A 24616-nucleotide genomic window follows, 5' to 3' on the forward strand; every position below is an offset into this window, starting at 1 on the left:
AAGCCACGGTGACAGGGGCCGAGGCAGAGGCGGTTAGGGGTGATCAGGACAGCAGGGGGGCAGTTAGGGGGTGGCCAGGCCAGCAGGGGGCAGTTAGGGGGCAGCCAGGCTGGCAGGGGGGCAGTAAGGGGGTGGCCAGGCTGGCAAGCAGAGGCAGTTAGGGATGATCAGGCAGGCATGTAGAGTGGTTAGGGGAGATCAGGCAGGTGAGTGGTTAGGAGCCAGCGGTCCCGGATTACAAGAGGCATATCCAACTGCTGGTTTAGGATCAGGCCTAAACTGGCAGTTGGACATCCCCCGAGGGGTCCCGGATTGGAGAGGGTGCAGGCTGGGCTGAAGGACCCCTCCCCCCGCCCCCCATGCATGAATTTCGTGCACCGGGCCTCTAGTCAATGATAAGAGAGCATCATCAATTGGCTGCCTCCTGCACGCCCCCCACTGGGGATTGCGCCTGCAACCCAGGCATGTGCCCTTGACTGGAATCGAACTGGGGACAGTCGGCATGCCGATGCTCTATCCACTGAGCCAAACCAGCCAGGGTTGCTTTATTAAGATGAGATGGATTTAAACATATTTACTGTGCAAAATTGTTTTTATCAGAATGATATTTATAATAACTACTCAAATATATATCTGTAACAGGTTAAAAGTTTTAATGTGACTATTAAGAAACATATGTATAGCAGCACTATGAAACATCTCCATCTAAGAAAGTCTAACATTTTTTACATTTTTTTGTTTATAGCCTATACCATTCAGATACCCGAGAGTATGTCTCCATCTGTGGCCACAGAAGCTTATGTGAAAGCTTTGGCTTTTTGCCATGGACCTCTGGACCACTATGACTTTCTGATCAAAAATCATGAGATAAAGGATGATGCACATCAAAGAAGAGTCATACAGTGTTTGCAGAAGTTACACGAGGACCTTAAAGGATACAGTATAGAGGCAGAAGGCATTTTTTCAAAGGTGAGGTTTGTGTGATGCTAAAGATTAAACAGTTAAAAGTGTGAGCATTTTATAAAATGGACTAGATGCAGTTGGGTACAATCTGAAACAGCTTGAAAATTTCCCACCAGTTCCTTTAAATAAGCTGTGTTGATCCCCATATCTGACCTCTTGATGTTCCATAGCTTTCCTTCACCTTGGGGGGATTCAGATTGCTTCATGTTTACATAATAGTTGATGCCATACAGTCAGAAAAACTTCAGAGCCCTTCAAATGTTTCCCTTTCCCTTGCTGAGGCTTGGCCGAGGATCAGCAGTGAGGATTGAGTGATTTCTTCTTCTCCTTTCCCTCCTCCACCTTTCTCTGCTTGCTTGGCTTCTCTAGGGTCAGAATGAGAGGGATAGAAGATTAGAGTGAAATAGCAGTCTTAAGTGACCAGTTGAGGGCCTTTGGTGTAATAGGTATTGACATGCTAGCTCTTTTTTGAGGGGCACAGTGGTGGGTTCCTCGGGACCTCCCCAGTGCTCCACTCTGACCTCTTATGACTGTAGCAGAATACCTCACACCACTGCATGGGCAGCTTGAGTTAGCCTACTGCCCTTGGGCTTCTGCTGATAAGAAGTAGACATCAGTCTCTGTCTTAGTCCTGTGTACTCCCATGATTCTGGGGACACATGTCAAGTTCTTCCATGAACTCTTCCACATCCTGCTTTGATAGCTGACTATAGATTTCCACACCTAAGCAAGCATTCTGCTTACACTCAATCCTCACTTTTTTAGATGCTTCTCTTGGGCATGAGGTTTATCTGGGGGAAATGCCACACATTTCTTACCCAGCTAACAGCTTTCACCCTGATGACTTTCTTCAGTTCTACTTTTGTTTTTGAGCTGATCCCCGCCCCCCCCCCCCCCCCCCATAATTCCTGCATGGATATGACTAGTGCCTCTCTTAAGAGTATAGGACACCTTGTCTCCCCTTATCCTCAGCTTTGAGCTTTTGCTGAAATTCTAAGATGACAGGAAAACTCCCATTCCTTATCCCATTATAGAAGTCAGTGTCCTCAGTGGTGTCATCTTCAAATTATGAAGGATATTAATAGTAATAAGAGTTAGAATATGGTTTAATCAAAGGAACTAGTTTTCTTTTAATTGGCCAAATCGCCCATCCCCTACTCCCACACACGAATATTTGTTTATTATGTGGTCTTTAGGAGAAAGGTCCTGTATAATATGTGTTAGTAGTGCTTTATTAAAAATGACGGAAAGTAATTTTACTTTTTAAAAAGCACCCAGAGTATAATTAAATAGTTTTATTTTTATGTAAAGAAAAAGGCTGTCATTGTGTTAATATCTTTTGGTTAAAAGGAATAGAGATTCACTTAGGTTTCAGAAAAAAGTGGAGATTTAGAAACACTGCATATGCATATAGAAACGAAGGGCATCTCCATTGCACAGCCAGGCCTCCTGGAGCTTGAGCTGCAGAACCAGTGCCTCTGAAAGCTTTGAAGAGTTGACAGGCAGTAGTAACAGGTACTAGTTACTCTACTGCTCTTCTACTCATGAAATCCATTTCCTCTTTTGTTCCTTCCTCCCGCCCCTTCCCCCACTCCCGTCTGGCCTGCATAGTTTCTATTGAGAAATTAGCTGATAATCGTATGGGTGCTCCCTTGTAGGTAACTAACTGTTTTTCTCTTGCTGCTTGTAAGATTCTCTCTTTGTCTTTTGCCCTTGGCATTTTAATTATGATGTGTCTTGGTGTGGTCCTCTTTGGATTCCTTTTGTTTGGGGTTCTGTGCGCTTCCTGGACTTGTAAGTCTATTTCTTTCATCAGGTGGGGGAAGTTTTCATTCATTATTTCTTCAAATAGGTTTTCAGCATCTTGCTCTCTCTCCTCTTCTGGTACCCCCATAATTCTGATGTTGGTTCGCTTGAAGTTGTCCCAGAGGCTTCTTACACTATCTTCAACTTTCTGAATTCTCTTCTCTTCTTGCTTCTCTGGAGGAGTGTCCTTGGCCTCTTTGTATTCCAAATCTTTGAGTTGATTCTTGCGATCCTCTAGTCTGCTGTTGGGTCTCTGTATAATATTTTTTATTTCAGTCAGTGTATGTTTAATTTCTAGTTGGTCCTTTTTCATATCCTCAAGGGTCTCATTAAATTTATCGGCCTTTTCCATGAAATTCTTGAAAAACCTTATAACCGTGGTTTTGAACTCTATGTCCAGTTGCTTTTTCTCCTCCATTTCTTTGGTTTGTGATCTTTTTCCTTGCCTCCTCATTTTCGCTGCTTCCCTGAGTTGGTAGGGTAGCTTTGTGTACTAGGTGTCCTATTGGTTCAATGGGTCAGCCTCCCAGTTACCTGAGGTGGACACTCTTGGTGTACCCTTGTGTACTGTGTGTCCCCCAGCAGGAGCTACAGCAAGGACTAGTTTTCTCCTCCTTTGCTTGGGCGGTTTTGGAGCAGTCTGACTGGAGCTGCAGTTTATTTGGTTAAGCTGCCACAGAATAGGCCATTTATATGCAAAAGCCGCTGTGTGGAGCCAGGGCGGGTTTGTAGAATGTGCGGGGCAGGGCCTCAGGGCGGGGCGGGGCGGGGTCTCAGGGCGTTACTAGGCTAGGGCGTGGCAAACAGTGATGGCTGGTGTCAGCAGTCTCTGCCTTTCCCGTTTCCAAGTCCCTGCGCCCTGCGCTCCAGCGCAGTAAACAATGATTGCTGGGCGCACCTCTGCAAAAAAGTCACTCTCACTTTCCGACCCGATGGCCGAGAGTCCAGCTTCTCCTCGTAGGTGTCTGGGTCCCCCGCGTGTCCCCAAAAACTGAATTTCAGAGTGATCGGGAGCTTGTCTCCCTGCAGGTTGAAGAAAAGCCGCGCACCCAGTCGCCCGCCTCCAGCCCGATTCGCGCCTCGGTACCTCACTCAGCTTTTCAGTGTTTGTGCTCCTTTCTCTCCTTAGTTGTAAATCTACCACTCAGCCAGCTTTCCCGTGGTTCTGGGTGGTAGACATTTTGTCTTTTAGTTGTCTTTTTGAAATTGTTGTGCGAGGCAGCAGATTAGTTGTTTAACTTTGCCGCCATCTTGGTTCCTTCCTAATCTATAATATTAAAATAAAGTACACCTTCCCAAGATGCCAAAATCATTAATTAATGAGATAAAATTGGTAGCATATTGTTTGGCTGCTTTTACTACCTACATAACAAGGTTTTCTCTACTAAAAATTTGAAAAAGTTACATGCGGATGACCATGTTATGTGAGCAACAAACTATGAAGAATGAGCATGTATGAACACTTTACTTTTGTTATCAAATAAGACTTACAACCAGGTTAATCTGACACGTTTAATGTATGCATAATTGTTATTGTGCTGTGAGGTAATTAGGCATAAATGGTAAGTAGTTCATGTAAATCACTATAATTAGAATTACTTTTACACAGCCAAATCAAGCATTTCTGGAGTCAGGGAGGGAGACAATTAAATGGAGTGTGAAGCTACTCTGAAAATCTGTTTCCATTAATCAGGGGTACACAGACTGCCAGTTTTTTTTTTTATGTTTTGCGGGGAGACATCATAGCCCAAGAGACCTGGGAATGGAGGGGGGCGAGGGGGAGCACAAATTCCTTTCCTTTTTCTTCTGCTCTCCACAAAGTAATTTTCAGTTTTTCCCGAGAGAAATTATTATTTCCAGTTTCCTCATACATCTCACCATTTTTTTTTTTTTTTAATTTGGATACCTTTCCTCACCCTCCCAAGAACAATGCATATAGCAGGTAGAAAAGAACCGTCCTGTCATCAATTCAGCTAATCTTAGGTCTTACTGCTTGACTTGTTCTGGCTTCTAGCACCTGGAGGCCATGGGTAGGATGCTTGGAATATGGGCTGTGGACACTCTCTCAGGAGATGCAGGAGGCCTAATGGTCTGGATCCCTTTAGTTAGTTATCTAAGATTTTTCAGAAGGGCCTCTAGGCAGTTTGCTGGTTTTCCCTCCATTCCTCCCTTCATCCTTCCTGTCAAGAGAGTGAGCTTGTTCTTTCCTCCATTCCTCTTCTTAGAACTGGCATTTCCTGTAGGTAAAGGAAGCTGAGCAATGTGATTTAGGTACAGCTTCCCTCATCTCTGGAACTTTATCCTTTAGAAAATTGTAAGCTACAGTTTTGTTAAAGACCAGAAATATTTTAAAATGAATGCTTCTTGTCTCAAATTTTTATGAAAGCTGAAGCAAAAGCATTATGTCCTAACCCAGTGATGGTATTATCTGTAAAGAAGTAAGGTTTGGGATCAAACTAAGATTTTTTGTTTTGGAGAACTAACATATGCCAAAGACTCATTTAAAATCTGAAATTTGGACCCTAGCCGGTTTGGCTCCGTGGATAAAGCATTGGTCCTCCGATTGAAGGGTCCCAGGTTCAATTCCTGGGTCCCAGGTTCAATTCCCATCCAGGGCATGTATCTTGGTTGCAGGCTCCATCCTCACCCGGCCTGGTCGGGCCTGTGTGGGAGACAACTAATCGATGTGTTTCTTTCACATCAATGTTCCTCTCTCTCTGTTTCTCCTCCTCCCTTCCACTCTCTCTAAATATCAATGAAAAAATATCCTCAGGTGAGGATTAACAAACGAACAAAAATAAAATATGTTTAAAAAGAAAATCTGAAATTTGAGAACCAGAGTGTGGGGGCCTGCTTCAGAATCCAGAATAATTAGCCAATGTAGTCAATTACATCTTAAGCTTTGTCGTAGTTCCAAAAGGTGAAATTATTTCGTCAACATAGATGAGAATAAATCCCTTTAAATGAATTAAAAAATTATTAATACTTTATGAAACAAACAATAATTCATTAAGTACATTCCTTAAATTTAGAGAAAGCGGTATAATCCTATTTTAATAGTTTAGGATTGGAAATTTAACTGTCATTATCAACCAAAGCTGACTGACTACTTTGGTTATGGCAGCTGAATTATGTAGGCCATAAAGAGGCATCAGTACCATGGAATCGATGCTGAGATTATAGTTAGGTCTCTGGGTCAAGGGTCAGCAAATATTTTGTGTAACAAACCACATCGGAAATCTTTTTAGGCTTTGGGATCCATATGATCTCTGTCACAACTATTCAAAAGTTCTGCCATTGTCAAAGCAGTCACAGACAATACATAAATAAGTGTATTCCAATAAATATTTATTTACAAAAACAGGTGTCAGGCTGATTTTGGCCCACAGGCCATAACTTGACCTCTATTCTGGATGACTGCTACCTGGCTAGATTTGAAAGCTAGTGGGAGACCATTAAGTATTTAAGGTTCTACTTGAACTGTACTTAGTCTGTCTTTCCAATCTATCTCCCATTACTTCCCTTTATATATGCCTGACTGTAGTCAGCAGAACTATTTTGTTCACTGTTCCATTATATAGGCAAACAGAAAAAATGCAACAAAATAGCTCATAACATACATGGAAACTTGATAAATAAATGAGTTGGCACTGAAAATTAGTGGAAGATAGACTATTCAATAAACAGATGACACAATTGATTATCTACATTGAAAGTAAAATAAAATTAAGTACCTACTTCTCTAAGCAAAAAATAAATTCTGTAGCATTATTGTACTAATTTAAAGTAAAACTTCTTGAAGAAAATAAGAGTAAAGTTCTTTATGAACTTAGGAAAAGAAAGTATTTCTTATACAAGATATGAAATACTAAATTATAAAGGCAAAGATGGATATATTTGACTATACTATTTAAATTTAAAACTTCTAGTCAATAGAAAGTACCAGAGAAAAAGTGAAAAGGCAGACCACAGTGGTAAAAAATATTTGCATCAAAAATAATTGCCTATAGAATATATAATGGACTCCTACCAAATAATAGGAAAAAAGTTGAACAAACCAATAATGGACAAAGAAGAGTCAATTTTGGGGGGATAACTAATGGATACCACAAAATTGATAAATAAATTAGAATGTATTTCTGAAATAGAATAGCTAGGGATGATAAACTTCAAAATCAGGATTGTTAACTTGGAGGAAGAAGGGCACAAAGTAGGACTTCAACTATACTTAATGTTTTATTACTGAAATGTTGGAATAAATATGTTAAAATATAAAGATTTGATAAAACTGGGTGATAGATAACCAGGTGTTTAATATTTTCTCCAATTTAGCCCATTTATATTCCATAGTAAAAATATTTTTCAGTGTAATTGTGAGATATTTCAACAGGTTAGTTGTTTGTTTTTTATCACTTTGTGGAAATTACAACTTTTCTTGATAATGTAATTCTAGACTCTGATAGTCAGCATTTGCTTCTGACCGAGGACGGGGAATTATTAGCACAGTGTTCAGAAAGGCAGGCATAGGAAATATCTTAGGGGTTTTTGGCAATGGAATTTTCCCTCTCTTTCTAAAGTTTCATAATCTGAATTTTCTAGGCCTTAAATATTTTTCATGAATGCCAATTGTTTCTGAGTCCTATGTATAGTATATAGTTATGTCTCCATTTAATATTGGCCTTATACCCCATGTATGATAATGTTTTATCTTCCAGGTATTGTGCCCATTTCATGTCCTGGGGAAATAATTAGCCAGTGTCTTCTTGCCATCTAAAGGAGAATTGATGCATCCCCATAATGGGCCCTGAGGAAAGTAGTACCATTGTGTAGCTGGGAAAAGCAAACGATTTTTAGTTTTACAGAAACATCTATCATAGCTAGAATGTGTATTTGTTTATCAAGGACCCTGAATTATTATATATACTAGAGGCCCAGTGCACGAATTTGTGCACCAGTGGGGTCCCTCGGCCTGGCCTGCGGCATTGGGCCGAAACTAGCTCTCTGACATCCCCTGAGGGGTCCCAGATTGCGAGAGGGTGCAGGCCAGGCCGATGGACCCCACTGGTGCACGATCGGGGCCAGGGAGGGATGCGGAAAGTTGGCCAGCTAGGGAGGGACCACAGGAGGGCTCCAGGGTGTGTCCGGCTTGTCTTGCTCAGTCCTGATCGGCTGGACCCCAGCAGCAAGCTAACCTACCGGTCGACTGTCTGCCCCCTGGTGGTCAGTGCACATCATAGTGAGCAGTTGAACGGCCTTAGCATATCATTAGCATATTACGTTTTGATTGGTTGAACGGACAACCGGATACTTAACATATTAGGCTTTTGTTATATAGGAAATCCCATTAAACAAAAGGAGAGTTGTTTCTTACTATGCAGGAGCCAAGGATACAGATGTGGATAAGATGGAAATTTTTTTATTTTAGTGATACCTTGTTCAGCATAGAGAATAGTCGTAAGCAGTTATTTATAGCTTAGTGAATTAAGTACAAAAATTCAGGTGGGTATAAAATACATTTGAGAACTGTCTTTGCCCACTTAAAAAGGATATAAGTTTATTCTACTCTATATTATTGCTTCACTTAGCACTTACAATTCTGATTCTTATGAAGAAATTTTATGAATCAAATTACTATTGATTTACTCTGGGACTAGATTCCAAATGTGATTATATACATTGAAATTAATATAAAACCACAAAATATATATGGTACAAATTTATATAATTAAGATTATATGTATTAACTATTTGCTCCTGGGAAATAGCAGTATCACTATGTTTAAGACAATTTGTTCAACATGTTTTTGTTTTTGTTTTTAAATACCAATTAAAAATATATTCAAGTTATTTTTTCATTTGTGTTATTACTGGTAAAATAAGTTAATATAAGATACTGCTCTTGGCATATAGAATGGCTTTGCCATTTCATATGTGTCCAATATCTGAACTGTCATGTAACAGTTTCAGTATTACATAAATTCTGCATTGTTTTTGTAGTATTGGACTGTTACTTAAATTAAATGCAATATTTACTGTCTAGAGAGAATAATAAAATGTAAATAATATACTCAATAAAATTAAAATAAACTTTATAAAAACACTTCTGAGAATTATTGATTAAAGTTTCCATTTGTGCAAAGTATATTACTTCAATAATAGCAATTTTTTGGAAACTAATATTGAGAATTGAAAATTAGTTTTGAAGAGAGACAAAAAGTCTCAAGTTTCTACTCAGTTCAGGATGTTCAGTAGAGGGTTTGTGTGAAGACTGAGTCAACTCTAAAGGTAATTTTTATTTTCATGATGTGAGGATGGCCGTGGAAAATACAGCTCAAAGGAGAGAAAATCAGGAAAACCTCTTGGTAGGTAGACAGTTGGCTAGAAAAATGCTTTGGCAGAACATATTTATGGAGTAGGAAATTTTAAGAATTCATTTCAAGAATTGTCCATTGAAATCACTGGCAACAAGGACTTTGATTTGGAGGAGGAGGTGGGGAGGAAAGCAAGGGAGCCAGAGTGAGAATCTGAGTAGAGGGGAGTGAAAAGATCTCTTTTCAGATGAAGGCCAACCTTTTGGTGAAGGACATATGTGTGTGGCACGTTGTATTTGGAAAAGTGGTGGGATGTGATAGATTTTGATACTCCAGTAGAATAAATTTCTAGAAATGGAGTTGTTCAGTTAAAGGGTATATGTATTTTACATTCTGATAGGCAATGACATTTGTCTAAAACATAAACTGCAGCAATTCATATTCTTACAAGTTTATGAGCCTGCATGTCTGTCTACATCTTTAATAATATTATATCCTCTGAGACTTTTAGAATTTTGTCATGGTGGTTTGTCATTGTTTTTTTTTATTTTTTATTTTTTTATTTTTATATATTTTATTGATTTTTTTACAGAGAGGAAGGGAGAGAGATAGACAGTTAGAAACATCGATGAGAGAGAAACATCGATCAGCTGCCTCCTGCACACCCCCTACCGGGGATGTGCCCGCAACCAAGGTACATGCCCTTGACCGGAATCGAACCCGGGACCTTGCAGTCCGCAGGCCGACGCTCTATTCATTGAGCCAAACCGGTTTTGGCATGGTTTGTCATTGTTATTGTAAATCACATATCTTTTATTGTGAATGAAATGAAGTATTTTTTATATGTTTAAGCAATTTGTATTTGTTTTTCTTATTGATTTATAAAAGCCCTTTGTTTACCAAGGAAATAAATTCTCTTTTATAATAAATGGTTTTTTTTTGCAGTTTGTCTTTTTACCTTTTTTAACATTTTTCCTCCCAAACAGAAATGTTTAACTTTACTTCTTTTAATGTAGCTATCTTTTCCCTTATAGTTTTTGCTTATAAAACATCACACTTCAAGATTGTAAAAATACATTCATAGGAAGATATTTATAAAGATGTTGAAGAGAAGGATTACAAGAGAAGTGAAAAATTTAATTTAATGGGCCGCGGTTCCTGAGAAGGTTGGGGGGAGGGGCTGAGATCCAGAAATTCATAGAAGGTTGTATTGGGGGAGGGATCATCTTCCTTTGTCACAGGAGGAAGAGAGGAAAGGATGGGTACAGATATGGGTGGGATTACTTTCATATAGGAAGTTGAAGGTGTTCCAACCTACTGCCCCTGTTTTCTCCCTATGAAGAAGTAGGAGCTATCTGCTGAAAGTGATAGAGGAAGTGTAGTTTAGCATGAAGGGAGCTGAGAAGGTTCTAGAGCATCATTGTGGAGAAAGAGAGTGAACTAACCAGGGAAATAATTGTTGACAATATGGAGGGACTGGTAAGAGGGTGTAGTCTGCAACCCTTTCAGACCTTTTTTCTAGCAGTATTCAGAAGTCTGGGTGAATGTGATGGGAAGGTCAATATCTTAGTATGAGGTTTTTCTATTTTTATCTATTCTTCCATTATTTCTAATTTTATTATATTATGGTTAGAGCACATTGATTCTTTGGAATTTATTGAGGTTTTCTTTATGGCTTAGCATATGGACTATATTTGAAATTGGGCTGCCTGTCTTGAATTCTTGATTCATTTGGTATAGAGTTTTAAATATAAAATATCTTGAGTGTATATTAGTGCTGTTCAGGTCTTTGAGATGGGTGTGTCAAAGGGTGCAAGGTTTCTTTTTTCATGGCCCCAAGTTTGGATGGAAGCAGGTATCTAGTCTTCATGGTGAGTGAGTGGGCCTTGTGATTAGGGATGCAGAAGTAGGCAGTGAGTGGAAACTCCCCTGTGCTCTGCCCTGCACCCAACAGATAAGGAAATAGCAGACTGTAGGGTTGATGAGGCTTACCCAGAGTCACATAGCTAATAAGTAGCAGAACCAGAATTTGTACCAGATCTTTTGGGTCCAACTCCAATACTCTTGTGCTGTATCTTTTATGCTTAGCAGAGGGAGGTGATAGGTTACCACAGTCTTTCAACATCATCCTTAAGTTTACCATCTGTACAATCTACAATGGCCCGGCCAGTGTGGCTCAGTGGTACAATGCAGTGTTATTGGACTCATCAAAAACCCCGTAGAAAGGGGTTTCCACCTCCTCCTTTACAAATTTCCTAAGATACAAGTAACAGGGCAGATCTTACACTGGTCATTAGGGAAACTTACTCATGTTCACATTTTCAAGTGTTTGTCTAATGTTATGTCTGTGCATTTTAGGGGTTGGGTGTGTATCTGAGTCCTGGCAGGAAGCAGTTCACAGCAGATGTTTCAAATAAAGATCGAATCAAGAGATGACTTTGAGAGTCATGGGCAGGACAGGCCTAGGGCAGCAAATATGGCTGGATATCATTTAGTTTTTCCAGAAAAATTCGAATCTGTTGCTTGCTGAGAATGAGCCAGGCTGCCATTGTTTGGAGAGCTCGTTGGGATAGAGAGGGAAGATTACATGGTTAGCAGATGGTGTAGGGATGTAAACTTGCATGACTTCAGAGCCCCTGCTCTGGACCACTATGCACTTTGCCTCCTGTATTAAAACCTAAGTTAGGCTTCCCAGCCTTTCACATCAAGTTTTTATTTTACTTATTGTGCATAATAGTACATTTTAGCCATGTATATATAGCACAGTTAGGAACACTATGTATATAATGATATTTAATGATTTCCATGTTAGAGATTTATAATTTGTTCTTAATTTGCAGCTTTTTTCAAGGAGCAAACCTCCAAAGGGCCTCTATGTTTATGGAGATGTTGGTAAGTGTGTTAAAACAAGTTTTGGGTGGTGCAAACAGAAAGTTTCCCAGCTTTTACTCAGCGATAACGTCCATTTCCATCCTTCAGTTCTTCAATCCTTCAATCCACTACCAGCAAGGGAGTAGGATGAGGTGAGGTAAAATAGGGGGAGGGAAGGGTAGGCATCTTAGTTTGCACTTTTACATCTCAGAGGGTGGGCCTGTAGTGTCAGGCAGTGTTAGTTAGCATGTTAGGGTTCAAACATTATTCAATGAATAAAGTGAGTTGATCTCGGGGAAGGAAATCATCTATAGATAGGTTATTAGATAATTCAGAATCCTGTTGCTCACTGCTATTTGACTCAGCTTAGGATGTACTTTTTAAAAAAGCTGTTCTTTCTCACTTTTACTTTCCACTAATATTTCTACTCATAATGTAAGCCCTTATCTTCAGTTTATTAGTAGGTACTCTTAATGCATGAGTGGTAATACTTCCTTGGTCTCTCATTTCTTTGTTTTGTTTTGTTGTTATTGTTAATCCTTACCCAAGGATATGTTCCCACTGATTTTTAGAGAGAGTAGAAGGGAGGGAGAGAGACACAGAGAGAAACATCAATTGGTTGCCTCCTGCACACACCCCAACTGGGACCTGGGATCTAGCCTGCAACAGAGGTACGTGCCCTTGACCAGAATCCAACCCACGACCCTTCAGTCCATGGGCTGAGGCTCTATCCACTGAGCCAAATCAGCTAGGCCTTGGTCTCCCATTTCTATACATTGGGCACAAAGACTCACATTTTTTGGAAAATTCATGAGCAGTCACTTACTTTCTAGATTTTCCTAACCAACTAATATCTTGCTTCTTCTCTGACTTCATCTGTTTTGCTGAAATGTCTTGCTGAAACAATCTGTTTTCTGCTTTCCATTTCCTTCAAACAAATTCTTCCTAAACTTCTCCCTGGTTACCCACATTCACTGATGTTACGAAGGTGGCTCTTACTTGCCCTGGCTTTATTGCTTGTCACTCATTTCTTATAGCGGGATACTAAACATTCTCATTTACATGTAATAGGATCAGTTTTGGTCCTCGACTGATAAACATGCTTCAGGTTTCCCTGTAGCCATAACAACTTTGCATTATGGAGTGATGGCAGAAGTTAGTAATATATTTAGGACAAGAAATAAAATAGTTAAATAAATAGTTTTAGTACCTTAAAGATAAAACTTTAAGGGTTTAGCTTTTCATCTTTAAAAGGGCTCTCCTTTTTTTCTGATTTGTTTACAAATGCTGCTAAATTCCTGTTTTACATTTACAGATTTAGTGAACCTAATAAAAAGAATTGTTTAGTTCACAAAAGTGAATGATACAGATTGCCCCTAAAATTCATCAAGTTCTTGAAACTTACAGTTAAAAAAATGTACAAGAAGCTCAAACTATTGTTCTCTTAGTTAATTATCTAATTGGTATTTTTTAGATCAAGGTATGCTTCCTTCGTAGTTAAAAAGCATTTTATACCAGGTGCATGATCAGTGTTACATGTCAGTACCTTTGGGCACTGCCAGCAGATCTCTCAGCCTGTTGTCAGAACTCATTCTTTGCCTCTTTGGAGAACATGTCCTTCCTATACCCTCGCTTTCACAATCAGTCATTACTAAAACCAATATCTTTGTGTCTCCTGGTACCTTAGCCACTTAACCATAAATGGAGGTGGTTAGTAAAGCACAATTCTACTTCTGCAAAGGACTTAAAAAAAACTCATGAAAGTTTATTGGATTTTAGTTTGCAAAACACAGCCATATTCTGATTGATTGAAGGGAAGTACAAAAACATAAATCATCTGAATGCCTGAAAGAATCAGAAAAAATGTGATAACATAGGATTGTTCACATAGGCTGGGTATGGGGCAACCTTCAGTTAGGAACATTTTTATAATGTAAAGAGGAAAAGAGAAAGGAATTATGAAACAGGAAGTGAGATGAACATTTCAGTGGCTATCCTCAGTTTAGTTTAGAGTACTTACAGAATAGGTAATCAACGGCAGGTCAGATTCTCTGGCTGGGAGAAAAGCCTCCCAGTGTCTTCACAAGCTCTTACTCTTTAGTTTCCTTTTTCAGACTCGGGAAACAGGTTTCCGTGTTCAGAAGTGATGGGAAAGAGGGGGTCTGCTTCTTCGTGCCCCCTTCCCACTCCTTGTTGCTGTGCTTGGCTTGCCCTCTGTCATGCCTGCTCACCTGTACTCCCTTTCTTCATAGACATGTTGAGATGATTGAATCAGGTAGACCCCCCCCAATCCAGGGAACCCCAGTGGAGTTGCTATAATTGAAGGGATTATCATCATGGTTTAATCTTGAAACAAAACGTATTCATTAATACAAATGCTTAGCTCAAACCATACAGAGACCATAAGCTGCAGTAGTTTCTTGTGGCTTCATTCTTAACCCTTCAGCAGGCTTTCTGACAACAAGGTTCCTGCTTCTGACTAACAGACAGACTACACTTAATGATTTCTCTGGTATATGAGGAGATAATAAAAGTTCATTTTTGTTTATTAGTCCTTTTTCTGCTGACTCTTGGTTTAGCCTCACCTATTTCATATTGATAATTTCACCAGTCAAAGGTAGGCTGGTACTAAGGTTAGGAGTTGGGAAGCAAAATTCTGCTGGACTCGGAAGCCATGATGGAGGCTACTACCTACGTACAGCTCCTTCTGCAGGGGGTCGGCTGTGAGAAGGACACCATGGGTGCAGGGGGCTCTCAAGTAGTCATTTTTGTCTTCCTAACTATAGGCGTGAAAGTTAGACCATAAAAGAGTTTTAGGTTTTACAAATTAGTCCCCTAACAAGAATCTCCTCTTAAGAAATATACAAGGTTTTATTTAGGATTCTGTAGAGACTAAAGCAAATTGTGAAGTCGGTAAAATGTACTGTAGATCTCTTCCCTACTTTTTCCCCAACAACTGTTGTCCTCATTCTTCCATTCACGTGACAGACGTTTACTGAGCATCTGCCTTGTGTTGTTTCTGGAGGTCTAATTGCGAATGAAAGCAGAGGCAGCCTTTGTTCACCCTAAGTTCACAAACCATTGCAATGGCTTTGAAACATTTTTGAACATGATCCCGAGTAAGAACTATATTTTACGCCCTGACTCACTGAGTGCACATAGGTGAAAATTTCAAGGCAAAGCCCCAGAGTACATGCGTGCGCGCACACACACACACACACACACACACACACATGAACACCACCACACGCCTGAAAAATAGTTCCATGAAAGAAAACTTACCCTTACATGTGATATATTTTGGTATTTTCTGTTTTATTGCCCTGAAAGGTAACATTTTGCAAAACTATAGTATCACAACCAGGATATTGACATCGATACAGTTCATGGATCTTATTCAAATTTCTCCAGTTTTACTTGTATTCATGTATGTGTACAATTTTTCACCTGTGTAGTTTCATGTATACACCATCTTAATCAAGATACTGAACGGGTTTGGCTCAGTGGATAGAGCGTCGGCCTGCGGACTCAAGGGTCCCAGGTTCGATTCCGGTCAAGGGCATGTACCTTCGTTGCGGATACATCCCCAGTGGGGAGTGTGCAAGAGGCAGCTGATCGATGTGTCTCTCTCATCGATGTTTCTAACTCTCTATCCCTCTCCCTTCCTCTCTGTAAAAAATCAATAAAATGTATATTAAAAAAAAAAAAGATACTGAACAATTCTATTTCTGCAAGAATCCCTTGTATTGTCCATAATTTCCAGAGATATGATACATACAACAATTGGAAATTGTTTATCTTATAGTTTCCTGATGGCCATTCTTTGCCTCACATCATGGAGTATCACCCTACATAGGAGTAGCTAGTCTTCAGCCAAAGACTCAAGAGTACTCACATGTTGGTTTCAGGAGCTCTTTTCATTATATAGCTTCCTTCTCTCTGGTGCTTTGCCTTGAAATTTTCACCTATGTTGGACTCCTATAATTCTGAACTTTCTTAATCTAATTTAGCGAGACATAGGTGATTTACTTGGATTCCCCCATGGCCTCACCAACATAAAACTGGTATATCATTGATGTTTTAATTTGTATTTTTTTTTATATTTCTGATGGAGTTAAACTTTAAAAAATGTGTTTAAAGCTATTTATATTTTTTGTGTTATTTGAATACTCATGTTCCTTGCACTTGATCATCTTTCCCCGAGCCCCACCCCCTTGTTAATTCTGTATTGCTCAGCCCTCTTTCAGTTGGAGTGGGGCGAGGGGAGTCCGTTGAAGTAGCTGAACCAGGGGAGGAATTTAATGGTTGGTTTAATTGTGAAATCAAGTAATGATCTGATTCAGCTATGGGTAGAGAGGAGAGATTAAATAATATTTTAGGGATCTCTCTCTCCTCCCCTCCTTTTCCCTTCTTCATTGCTTGATTCTGGTTTTCTATTGTTGGCTTCATTCTTGGTAAGAATTTTTTGATGTTATAGGAAAGAAGGCTCCTGGAATCTTCTAGGTTGCTCTCTTCAAAGGAGAAGGGATGATTCTTATTCTTGGAATCCATATTAACTCCTCACATAGAACATTACCTAACTGGGTCATATCCCCATGACAGGGCAAATCACAGTGTGTAGGGTAGTGGGGTATTTTTATTGGCCCACCTTGTGATTGATACTCTCATCATAGAATCATACTAAGTAGAGAAGTTTCCAGAAGGGAGAGCTTTAGGACAAAAAGTTCATTGTAGTTTGTAAGAGCTCTTTATATCTGAAAAGATATGTAAGGTTTAACTACCAAATTCCATGAGGGCATGGATTTTTGTGAAGTTTGTTCACTGTGATACCCTAACAACCTAGAATAGGACCTCACACATGGTAGGCATTCAGTAAAAATATATTGATTGAATGAATAAATACAATAATTTTATTTATGGTGAATTTTATATTTAGAAAGTTGAATTGCACGTAGCCTAATCTATCAGTCCTTTCCTTTTATGTTTCTTTTATCTTCAGAAACTTTTTATATGATGGTCACATTATATTTTAAGCCCATTTTTTAGAGTTAGCACAGAAGTCACTTCAAATATAGGTTGTTTGCATTTGTGGTTAAATAATTCATGACTTTTTTCTGGACCTGTCAGTATACTATGCTTTATGCAGCAGGATTTGAAACTTTATTGATTTACTCTTTTAGGTAAATATAATGACTTAAAATCTGCTGCCACTCACAATATCAAGAGATATTGTACTGGATATTTTTGCAAAGAATTACTTTTCAGTCTGAATGGTCTCTTCATTAAAAATCTCTTTGACAGCCCAGCTGGCCTGGCTCAGTGGTTGAATGTTAACCTATGAACCAGGAGGTCAGTGTTTGATTCCCAGTCAGGGCACATGCCCAGGTTGCAAGCTTGATTCCCACCCGGGGGCTTGTAGGAGGCAGCCGATCAATGATTCTCTCTCATCATTGATGTTTCTATCTCTCTCTCCCTCTTCCTTCCTCTCTGAAATAAATAAAAATATATTTTTAAAAATCTCTTTAAAAAATTCTATTTTCATATACAAAAACTTTCTGGCAATTCAAACAGCATGGGCCCAAAGTTATCTATGGAATGGAGACCCCTCCTCCCCACCTTCTCCCCAATCCCCCCCCCCCCCCGTGCCCTCCCCCCCACTTAAGACTCAGATCTCACTTCCTGAGCTGCATCTCTTAGGAGGAGAACATGGTGGAGGGAAGGGGAATGGAGAACTCAGAAGGATAAGAGACAGGGCCAGCATCCCTGGGCCTGGCCTGCAAGGAATGCTTGGTGTGACCCGAGCTTGAGCTCTGCCTTTCTGCTAGGGAATAGGCTTTCTGTGCATGCCTGCGTTAAAGGCCCAGGCCATTGACTCTTCAACTATTAATGCAATCATAGTGATGAAAAGTTCCAGAGTATTGAAAATTACATAACTTAATTATAAGAGTTGACTATCAGAATTTCTTCAAGTAGACCTCATTTTGCAAGACCTATATTCTCAGATTTTTGAAAAAGTATTATATACTTGGCAATCCTCCAGCTCTAATCTATATCTATTTCTTTTCAGTATTTATGTTAGATACTAATCTTTATTTTCTTATTTTTCATGTTTGAATTTTCCCATAGTGCCTAAGATAGTTTCTCACACTTAGTAATGGCCCAATAAAAATTTAAATAATGAATTTATTTTATTCATACTGGTACCTTTTGGAAGAGAAACTGAAGAATGAAGAATTTGTAAATTATGCCAGTTTATAAACATAGTTTTCAGGGGGAAATAGCCCCTGTAATACTAACTAATATTTAATAATATTTCCTAAAAACAGGATTTTAACAGAAAAGAATAATATTATTTTATTTTTTCCTGGTTTAACATAAAAAATAAACACTTCTTTAAAAAAAAGCAACATAGTCTTAATCTTTCCTGTAGAAGAGTGTGTTTTCATTATCCTAAAGCTAATGAACAATCATTAGAGCAATCAGTAACACTGTTTAATAGTATCCTTTTTTTTTTTTTAAGGTACAGGGAAAACAATGGTGATGGACATGTTTTATACTTATGTGGAAATGAAGAGGAAAAAACGGGTTCATTTTCATGGTTTCATGCTAGATGTTCACAAAAGTAAGTTAACTATCTGGGAAAAGCAGTGGTTTTTAAGTGGGCAAACACTACAAAATAATTTTCCTCATCTTTTAAAATTCTGAACTTTTTAATACTTAAAAATATATTTTTGCTTAAAGTAAGATTTTGTTTTGTGCTATATTGAAACAATGGTAATGTGTCCAGAGTTGGTCCTAAAGATAAATCAGTACTTCCAAATATGAGAACAGAGGTTACTATATGAAGGTTAGGCATTTTCTCTTTCTGCTAAGGATCAATAGGAAATGTTAAAAAAGTTATTCTTTTCAAAAAGTTATTCTTTACAATTCAGCCATAAGAAAAGATGAAATATTGCCATTTGTGACAACATGGTTGGATCTTGAGAGCAGTATCACACTAAGCAAAATAAGTCACATGGAAAAGGACAAGAACCATATGTGGAATATAAAACAGAAAGCCACAAAGAAACAAATAAAACAAACTCATGGACAGCCAATAGTATGGTGTTTACCAGAGGGGAAGGTGGGTAGGGCGAGGTGGAAGAAGGTAAAGAGTGCCAAATACATGGTGATGGAAGGGGACTAGACTCTGGGTGGTGAGCATACTATGCAGTGTACAGGTGATGTACTATAGAATTGTACACTTGAATTTTAAATAATGTTATTGAGTAATGCCACTCCAATAAATCTAATTAAAAATGAAGTTATTCTTGATTAGATCATTTCCACTGTGCCACCTTAGCATGTAGGCATGCAGTGTGTACTTGTATGTATGCTTTATTGCTTTGTCGGTGTTCTTATATTACTTCATTTTTGCATTGTCTATCAGCTACATTGTAACCTCTCCAGGGCAGGAACATTGTGTTTTTCTTAGAATACTTTCAGCATTTAGTACACATATAATACATGAAACGGGACTGGCTCCAGTGTATCAGGCTGGAGATAAGAACATTCTGATTAGATATGCTAGCCATAGGGCAGGACTGTCTCCTCTGTGCGCATCCCTGAGATTCTCAGGACTAAGATTGATTTTTTGGTCTATCTAGTTACCATCTAGTCATCTAGTTTATCACTTTGTTATCTCCAAAATGATTGAAGAAGAGATAGAATGATTATAAAGTATCCTTATAATCATGGGAATATAATATGTGAGCAACTTATTTTGAGGTAGAGAAAAATGCAACCAATTTCAATGATCACTCTTGTGGTTATATATGATTATACAGTATGTGGACTTGAAACTGATGTTTACACTAAAGTTTCATTTATTTAGATTTAAAAATACGTTATAGTTATCTGAAATGTACTATTAATAATTTGATTTTATATTTAATTTCATCTGTTTAAGGAATACACCGCCTTAAACAGAGTTTGCCAAAAAGGAAAGCAGGATTCATGGCTAAATCATATGATCCAATAGCTCCTATAGCTGAAGAAATCAGCGAAGAAGCATGTCTCTTATGTTTCGATGAATTTCAGGTAAGGTAGAAATGCTTCTAGATGTAGAATGAAATACTGAATGAAGTGTGAAGATTTACAGTCTGTTCCTGAATTTGTCATTGTTTTACAAATTGGTTTGAATGATCTCTTATGACTTTAATATTACTATCTGGTTCAGGGGTCAGCCACACCCACCTCAGCTTGCTGAGGGCAAATATGGCCATCAACTTTTAAATGGCCAGTGAGAAAAGAATAGTTTTTATATTTTTAAAGGGTTATTTCAAAAGAAAAAGAAAATTGAACATAGCCCATTTGTGGCTTGCAAAGCCTAAAATATTCTCTGTTCAGCCTTTTATAGGAAAAGTTTGCCCACTCTGATACTCTAGACAGTGAATCCACATTCCTCTCCCCACACCATGATGGAGATAATGTATTGATTACAATATAATGTCTTTAAAGGTGTTTGAGGTTTTATTAAAAATGTTTTTATTTGATTCACAGATCTCACAACTTATATATGACGAAGGGAGAGAATTGTCTTAGTTAAACTTTTAAAATTCTCCTAGTTTTAGGATTCTTTGAAATTGTGACTAAATTGGTAGTGAGTTATTTACTGATCTTTATTTCTTACTAGAGGCCCGATGCATGAAATTTGTGCAAGAGTAGGTCTTCCTTCCCTTGGCTGCCAGCACTGGCTTCCCTCTGGCACCTGGGACATGGGCTTCCCTCTGGCACCCGGGACCCAGGCTTCCCTCGCAACTCCGGCTTTGTCCAGAAGGATGTCCGGAAGGACGTCTGGTCTAATTAGCATATTATGCTTTTATTATTATAGATGAAAGCAAATATGGGATAAAGGCAAACACCAAGTCTTATGCTTATTATGTATCCTATGCCATCCCAGTGTAATAGTAGTAGTCAGAGTAGTAGTAATAATCGATACTCTAGACTAAGAATTACTTTCTCTTTATTAGACTTCTTTCTTTAGTAGTTCTGAAGCATAATACTGTAGTTGGTTTTTCTATAATGCTTTTCATAAGAACAACTGATTATTGGAATGAAAACAGGAAAATCCACAAGTACTGAATATAAACTTAAAAATAGAGCTTCACACCAAAGCTTTTGAAAAATATTTCTGGAGCTGAGTGCAGAAACTCCTGTGTCTGATTGCCTATAATAAAGGCCCATAGACCTTCTCAAGGTCTGGAAGCTAACATTCGCATGTGCCTACTCTTTGGTAAACGCTGGGTGATTCACACAACTCCTTTCATATTTGTGATGAAGTAAGGGAATTGCTCTAGTTAAATTTTAAAGTTTCTTTCAGTTTTAAGATTCTCTGAAATTATGCATTTACATTGGTATTAAGTTATTTCCTGTTCTTTTGTGCTAAAAACTTGGGATGGTGGAAATATGTTGTAGCCAGGATGCCTTTATCCCAAACGAGGGAACTCAATCCACATAGCTAACAGCAATCTTGATTTGTGATAGAGGAGAAAGGGGAATTTTAGCTATGCATGGTGTTACACTGAACCATCTGTGGAAGAAGAATCTTCACTTATTTCTCCCTTTAGTCATTTTAAGACAGCCTGGCATCTACCCTTTGTACAGAGATCTTCAAAAGAAAGGCTTATGGAAAAGAGATGCTCCCCTGCTACTCTGCAGAGGTATACTAAGTACACCAATGTACTATTTCAGGAAGAGAAGGGCATCATGTAGTTCACAAAGTAGCATTGAGTTAACAGTTATGCTGCCTTCAGCAACACAAGTCAGTGATGAGTCACTGAAGGCCATCTCACATGATTTATCATGATGAGTCTCCTAAATTAACTCTAAATAAAATTGAATTGGCACAGTTAAATTTTTGATTAAGGTACTGAAGTTAAAATAATTTTAAGTATATTAATATCCATCCTTTGTTAAATGATTTTTGGCTTACAAAGTATTTTTATATCCTTACTTCATTTAATTCTGTAAAGTAGTTATTATTACTATCTTCATCATATAGATGAGGAATGTAAAGCATTAGAATTTCATAGGTAGCATCTACAAATCATTAACTTAAAAATGTAAATTTTAAACAATCAGAGAAATGATTGGCATATTGAAGTAGTCCCCCAACTAAGTCCCACTTCCCTTATATATAGTAACAACCCACATTTTTTCCTGTCAGTGTTTTGAATTATCTTAACACTTTTGTCTAATTTAACAAGTTTCTCATTGTTTTAATGCATATTCCTTTAAGTAGTAATGGTTGAATTTTTCCATGTTTGTTTACTTACTAATTAAAAGCCATCTTTTATGAACTACCTGTTTGAGACAATGCCCATTTATTTATTAGAATGTTTACATTTTATTATGTATGTTCTGTAATATTAGCTACTATGTACTTAGTACTTTCTTTGTGCCTGTGTTATTATTGTGCTCTATATCATTACTTTTATAGCTAAAATTCTATATAATTATACATAAATAATAAGGAATTGTACTAGCATACATACCATACATAGGTAATAGTCATAGGTACCATTTATTGAGAATTTACTATATGTATCATAACAATTTTGTATTGCATTGATGAGGAAATTATGGATCAGAGAGATTAAGTAACTTGTCCAAGGTTGAACAGCTGGAAACTCAGTTTGAATCCATCATCAGTATTCTTAGTCACTGGTCATAACAGCTATATTATATGTTCTCCTTGGTATATGATATCTTCTATTATGTTTTTAAATTTACAGATCTAGAGCTGGGTGAACTTTTAGTAGATATTTTTAAATTTAGAACCTAAAAATTACCCTTAAGCCTATTAAGCCTAGTACAATGCATTACTGATTTACTAGAAAAGATTTTTTAGCCACTTTAATCTTAATGACAGTATATCTACAAACACCACTTCACTTTAAAATTGAATCCTATTAGTAGTCTTGATTTTTAACTAGTTATTATCAACCTTTAGTTGGTGTTATTTAATGTAATATTTATTTTAGTGGAAAGATGAATGAATTACTGCTGCTTAAAAACAAGAATATATTCTTTCTTTTTTTATGTTCTTGAATTTAAGGCATTTTAAAGACTGTTATGATAACATTCAGATTGCATCTGCAGAATATATTCCTCATTAGTTTGGTCATCTTTACCTGTGGTATCAGATACACTATTTTTATTTTGTTTGAGAATTTGTCTAGATAGATTGTTTTTATGTGTTTTAGTTGCTGACATAAAAGGTTTTCTTTAAGATTTTCTTTAGGGACTTCTTTATGACCTGATTGAATATTTATATTTCTTATTAAACTGTTTCTGAAAAATAATTCTGAAGATATCAAAATACTAAAGGAAAGCGATTTTTAAGCATGTTATTTCTTCCTGTCTTTTGGGACACTGGATAGATGTTTTACTAATATGTTTTTTTTAAAGATTTCTGATGAGCAGAATATCATGCAAAATTTTCCTCTGTAGCTGTCAATATCATTTTAAAAATAGTTTTGACCGTTTTTATAAAACAGGAAAGCTATTAAAAACTGTTAATAAAAAATAGGTGCTTATTTTTGTGCTAATACTAATTACTGATAATGCATGCTTATGTTTGTCAGTCATTACATGGCACTGTACCAATCAGAGGATTGACTGAGACTCAAGCACTTACACATGTAAATTAACCGTTAGATTTTTTCCCCTTTTTTACTTAAGTGAGTCATAATGGAAAGCAACTCTAGGTCATAAAAAATCTTTTCTCTTTAATGCTAATGAAATGTCTCCACTCTCTGTATTAGCAGACTACCCTTATTGGTAATCTGTAGCCTTCTCTTTTGTTCCTGGTAGAAATGAAATGCTGGGTGCTGAAAAAGCCTGCTCTTCAAGAATGTGTGGCCAGTTGTCTTCTGTTCACTTATACTGTAAAATTACTGTTCCCCAGCAAAGCTGAACAAGAAAGGGGACAAGATCAAAAGAGTGTACATTGGCACCCGGCTACACCAAGTCACTCCTGCTTTCTTAATTAGCCACAGCTTCTCCAAGTAAATTTACTGCGATACAGCAAAAACACTGAAATACAGAAACAACAAATGATAATTCAACCACAAATCTTTATTGTTTGCTTTTTCCAGCCTCCCATTGAAACCTTTGCACAGTTTTATAAGCTAAATGTCCCTTTGTTTTTCTGAATCAAAAGTTACTTTAAATTTTTTCAAAAACACCAGTGAGATAGGCAGATGACGATTTTTATTCTCTAAAATTGGGTAACTTTTCATTGGTATTCTTTTTAAAAGTCGGTGTATTGGGAATCCAATTTAAACGTGCAGTTGCTTCTAAAATTTGCTAGCTTGTTCTGTCCTCTCATCAGAAATGCCACTGGTATTTAAGCCTTTGAAAAGGGCCTTCTCTGTGAGTGTTTTTGCGGAAGCAAAATTTGACAGTGATCCTAAGCTCCAAATTAATTAATATCAGTACCACTTTCCTTTTCATTTTAATCACCACTTTTGTAAGTTCCTGAAGTCTTTTTAATATAAGAACCATCAGTAGGTTTTTGGTTAATATTTTAAAGTTACAGTTTGAGACAGAAAAGAAAGATCTGTGCATCCCCATATCCTGGTCTTGTTTTGTTTTGCTCAGGTGGGAAGGAAAGAATTAAA

At 37.7% G+C, this 24616-nt stretch overlaps 1 protein-coding gene across 1 annotated transcript in view; it reads left to right on the forward strand.

Annotated features, from left to right (window-relative positions):
• Positions 1–24616, forward strand: part of AFG1L (AFG1 like ATPase) — a 143935-nt gene that overhangs the window by 19687 nt on the left and 99632 nt on the right. Inside the window, exons 2-5 of the mRNA XM_008140042.3 lie at positions 746–969; positions 11921–11972; positions 18472–18573; positions 19900–20030. Coding sequence (XP_008138264.2) covers positions 746–969; positions 11921–11972; positions 18472–18573; positions 19900–20030 — 509 coding nt within the window. The remainder of the gene's footprint in view (positions 1–745; positions 970–11920; positions 11973–18471; positions 18574–19899; positions 20031–24616) is intronic.

Source organism: Eptesicus fuscus, chromosome 10 (assembly GCF_027574615.1).
Source record: "Eptesicus fuscus isolate TK198812 chromosome 10, DD_ASM_mEF_20220401, whole genome shotgun sequence".
Lineage (NCBI taxonomy): Eukaryota > Metazoa > Chordata > Mammalia > Chiroptera > Vespertilionidae > Eptesicus > Eptesicus fuscus.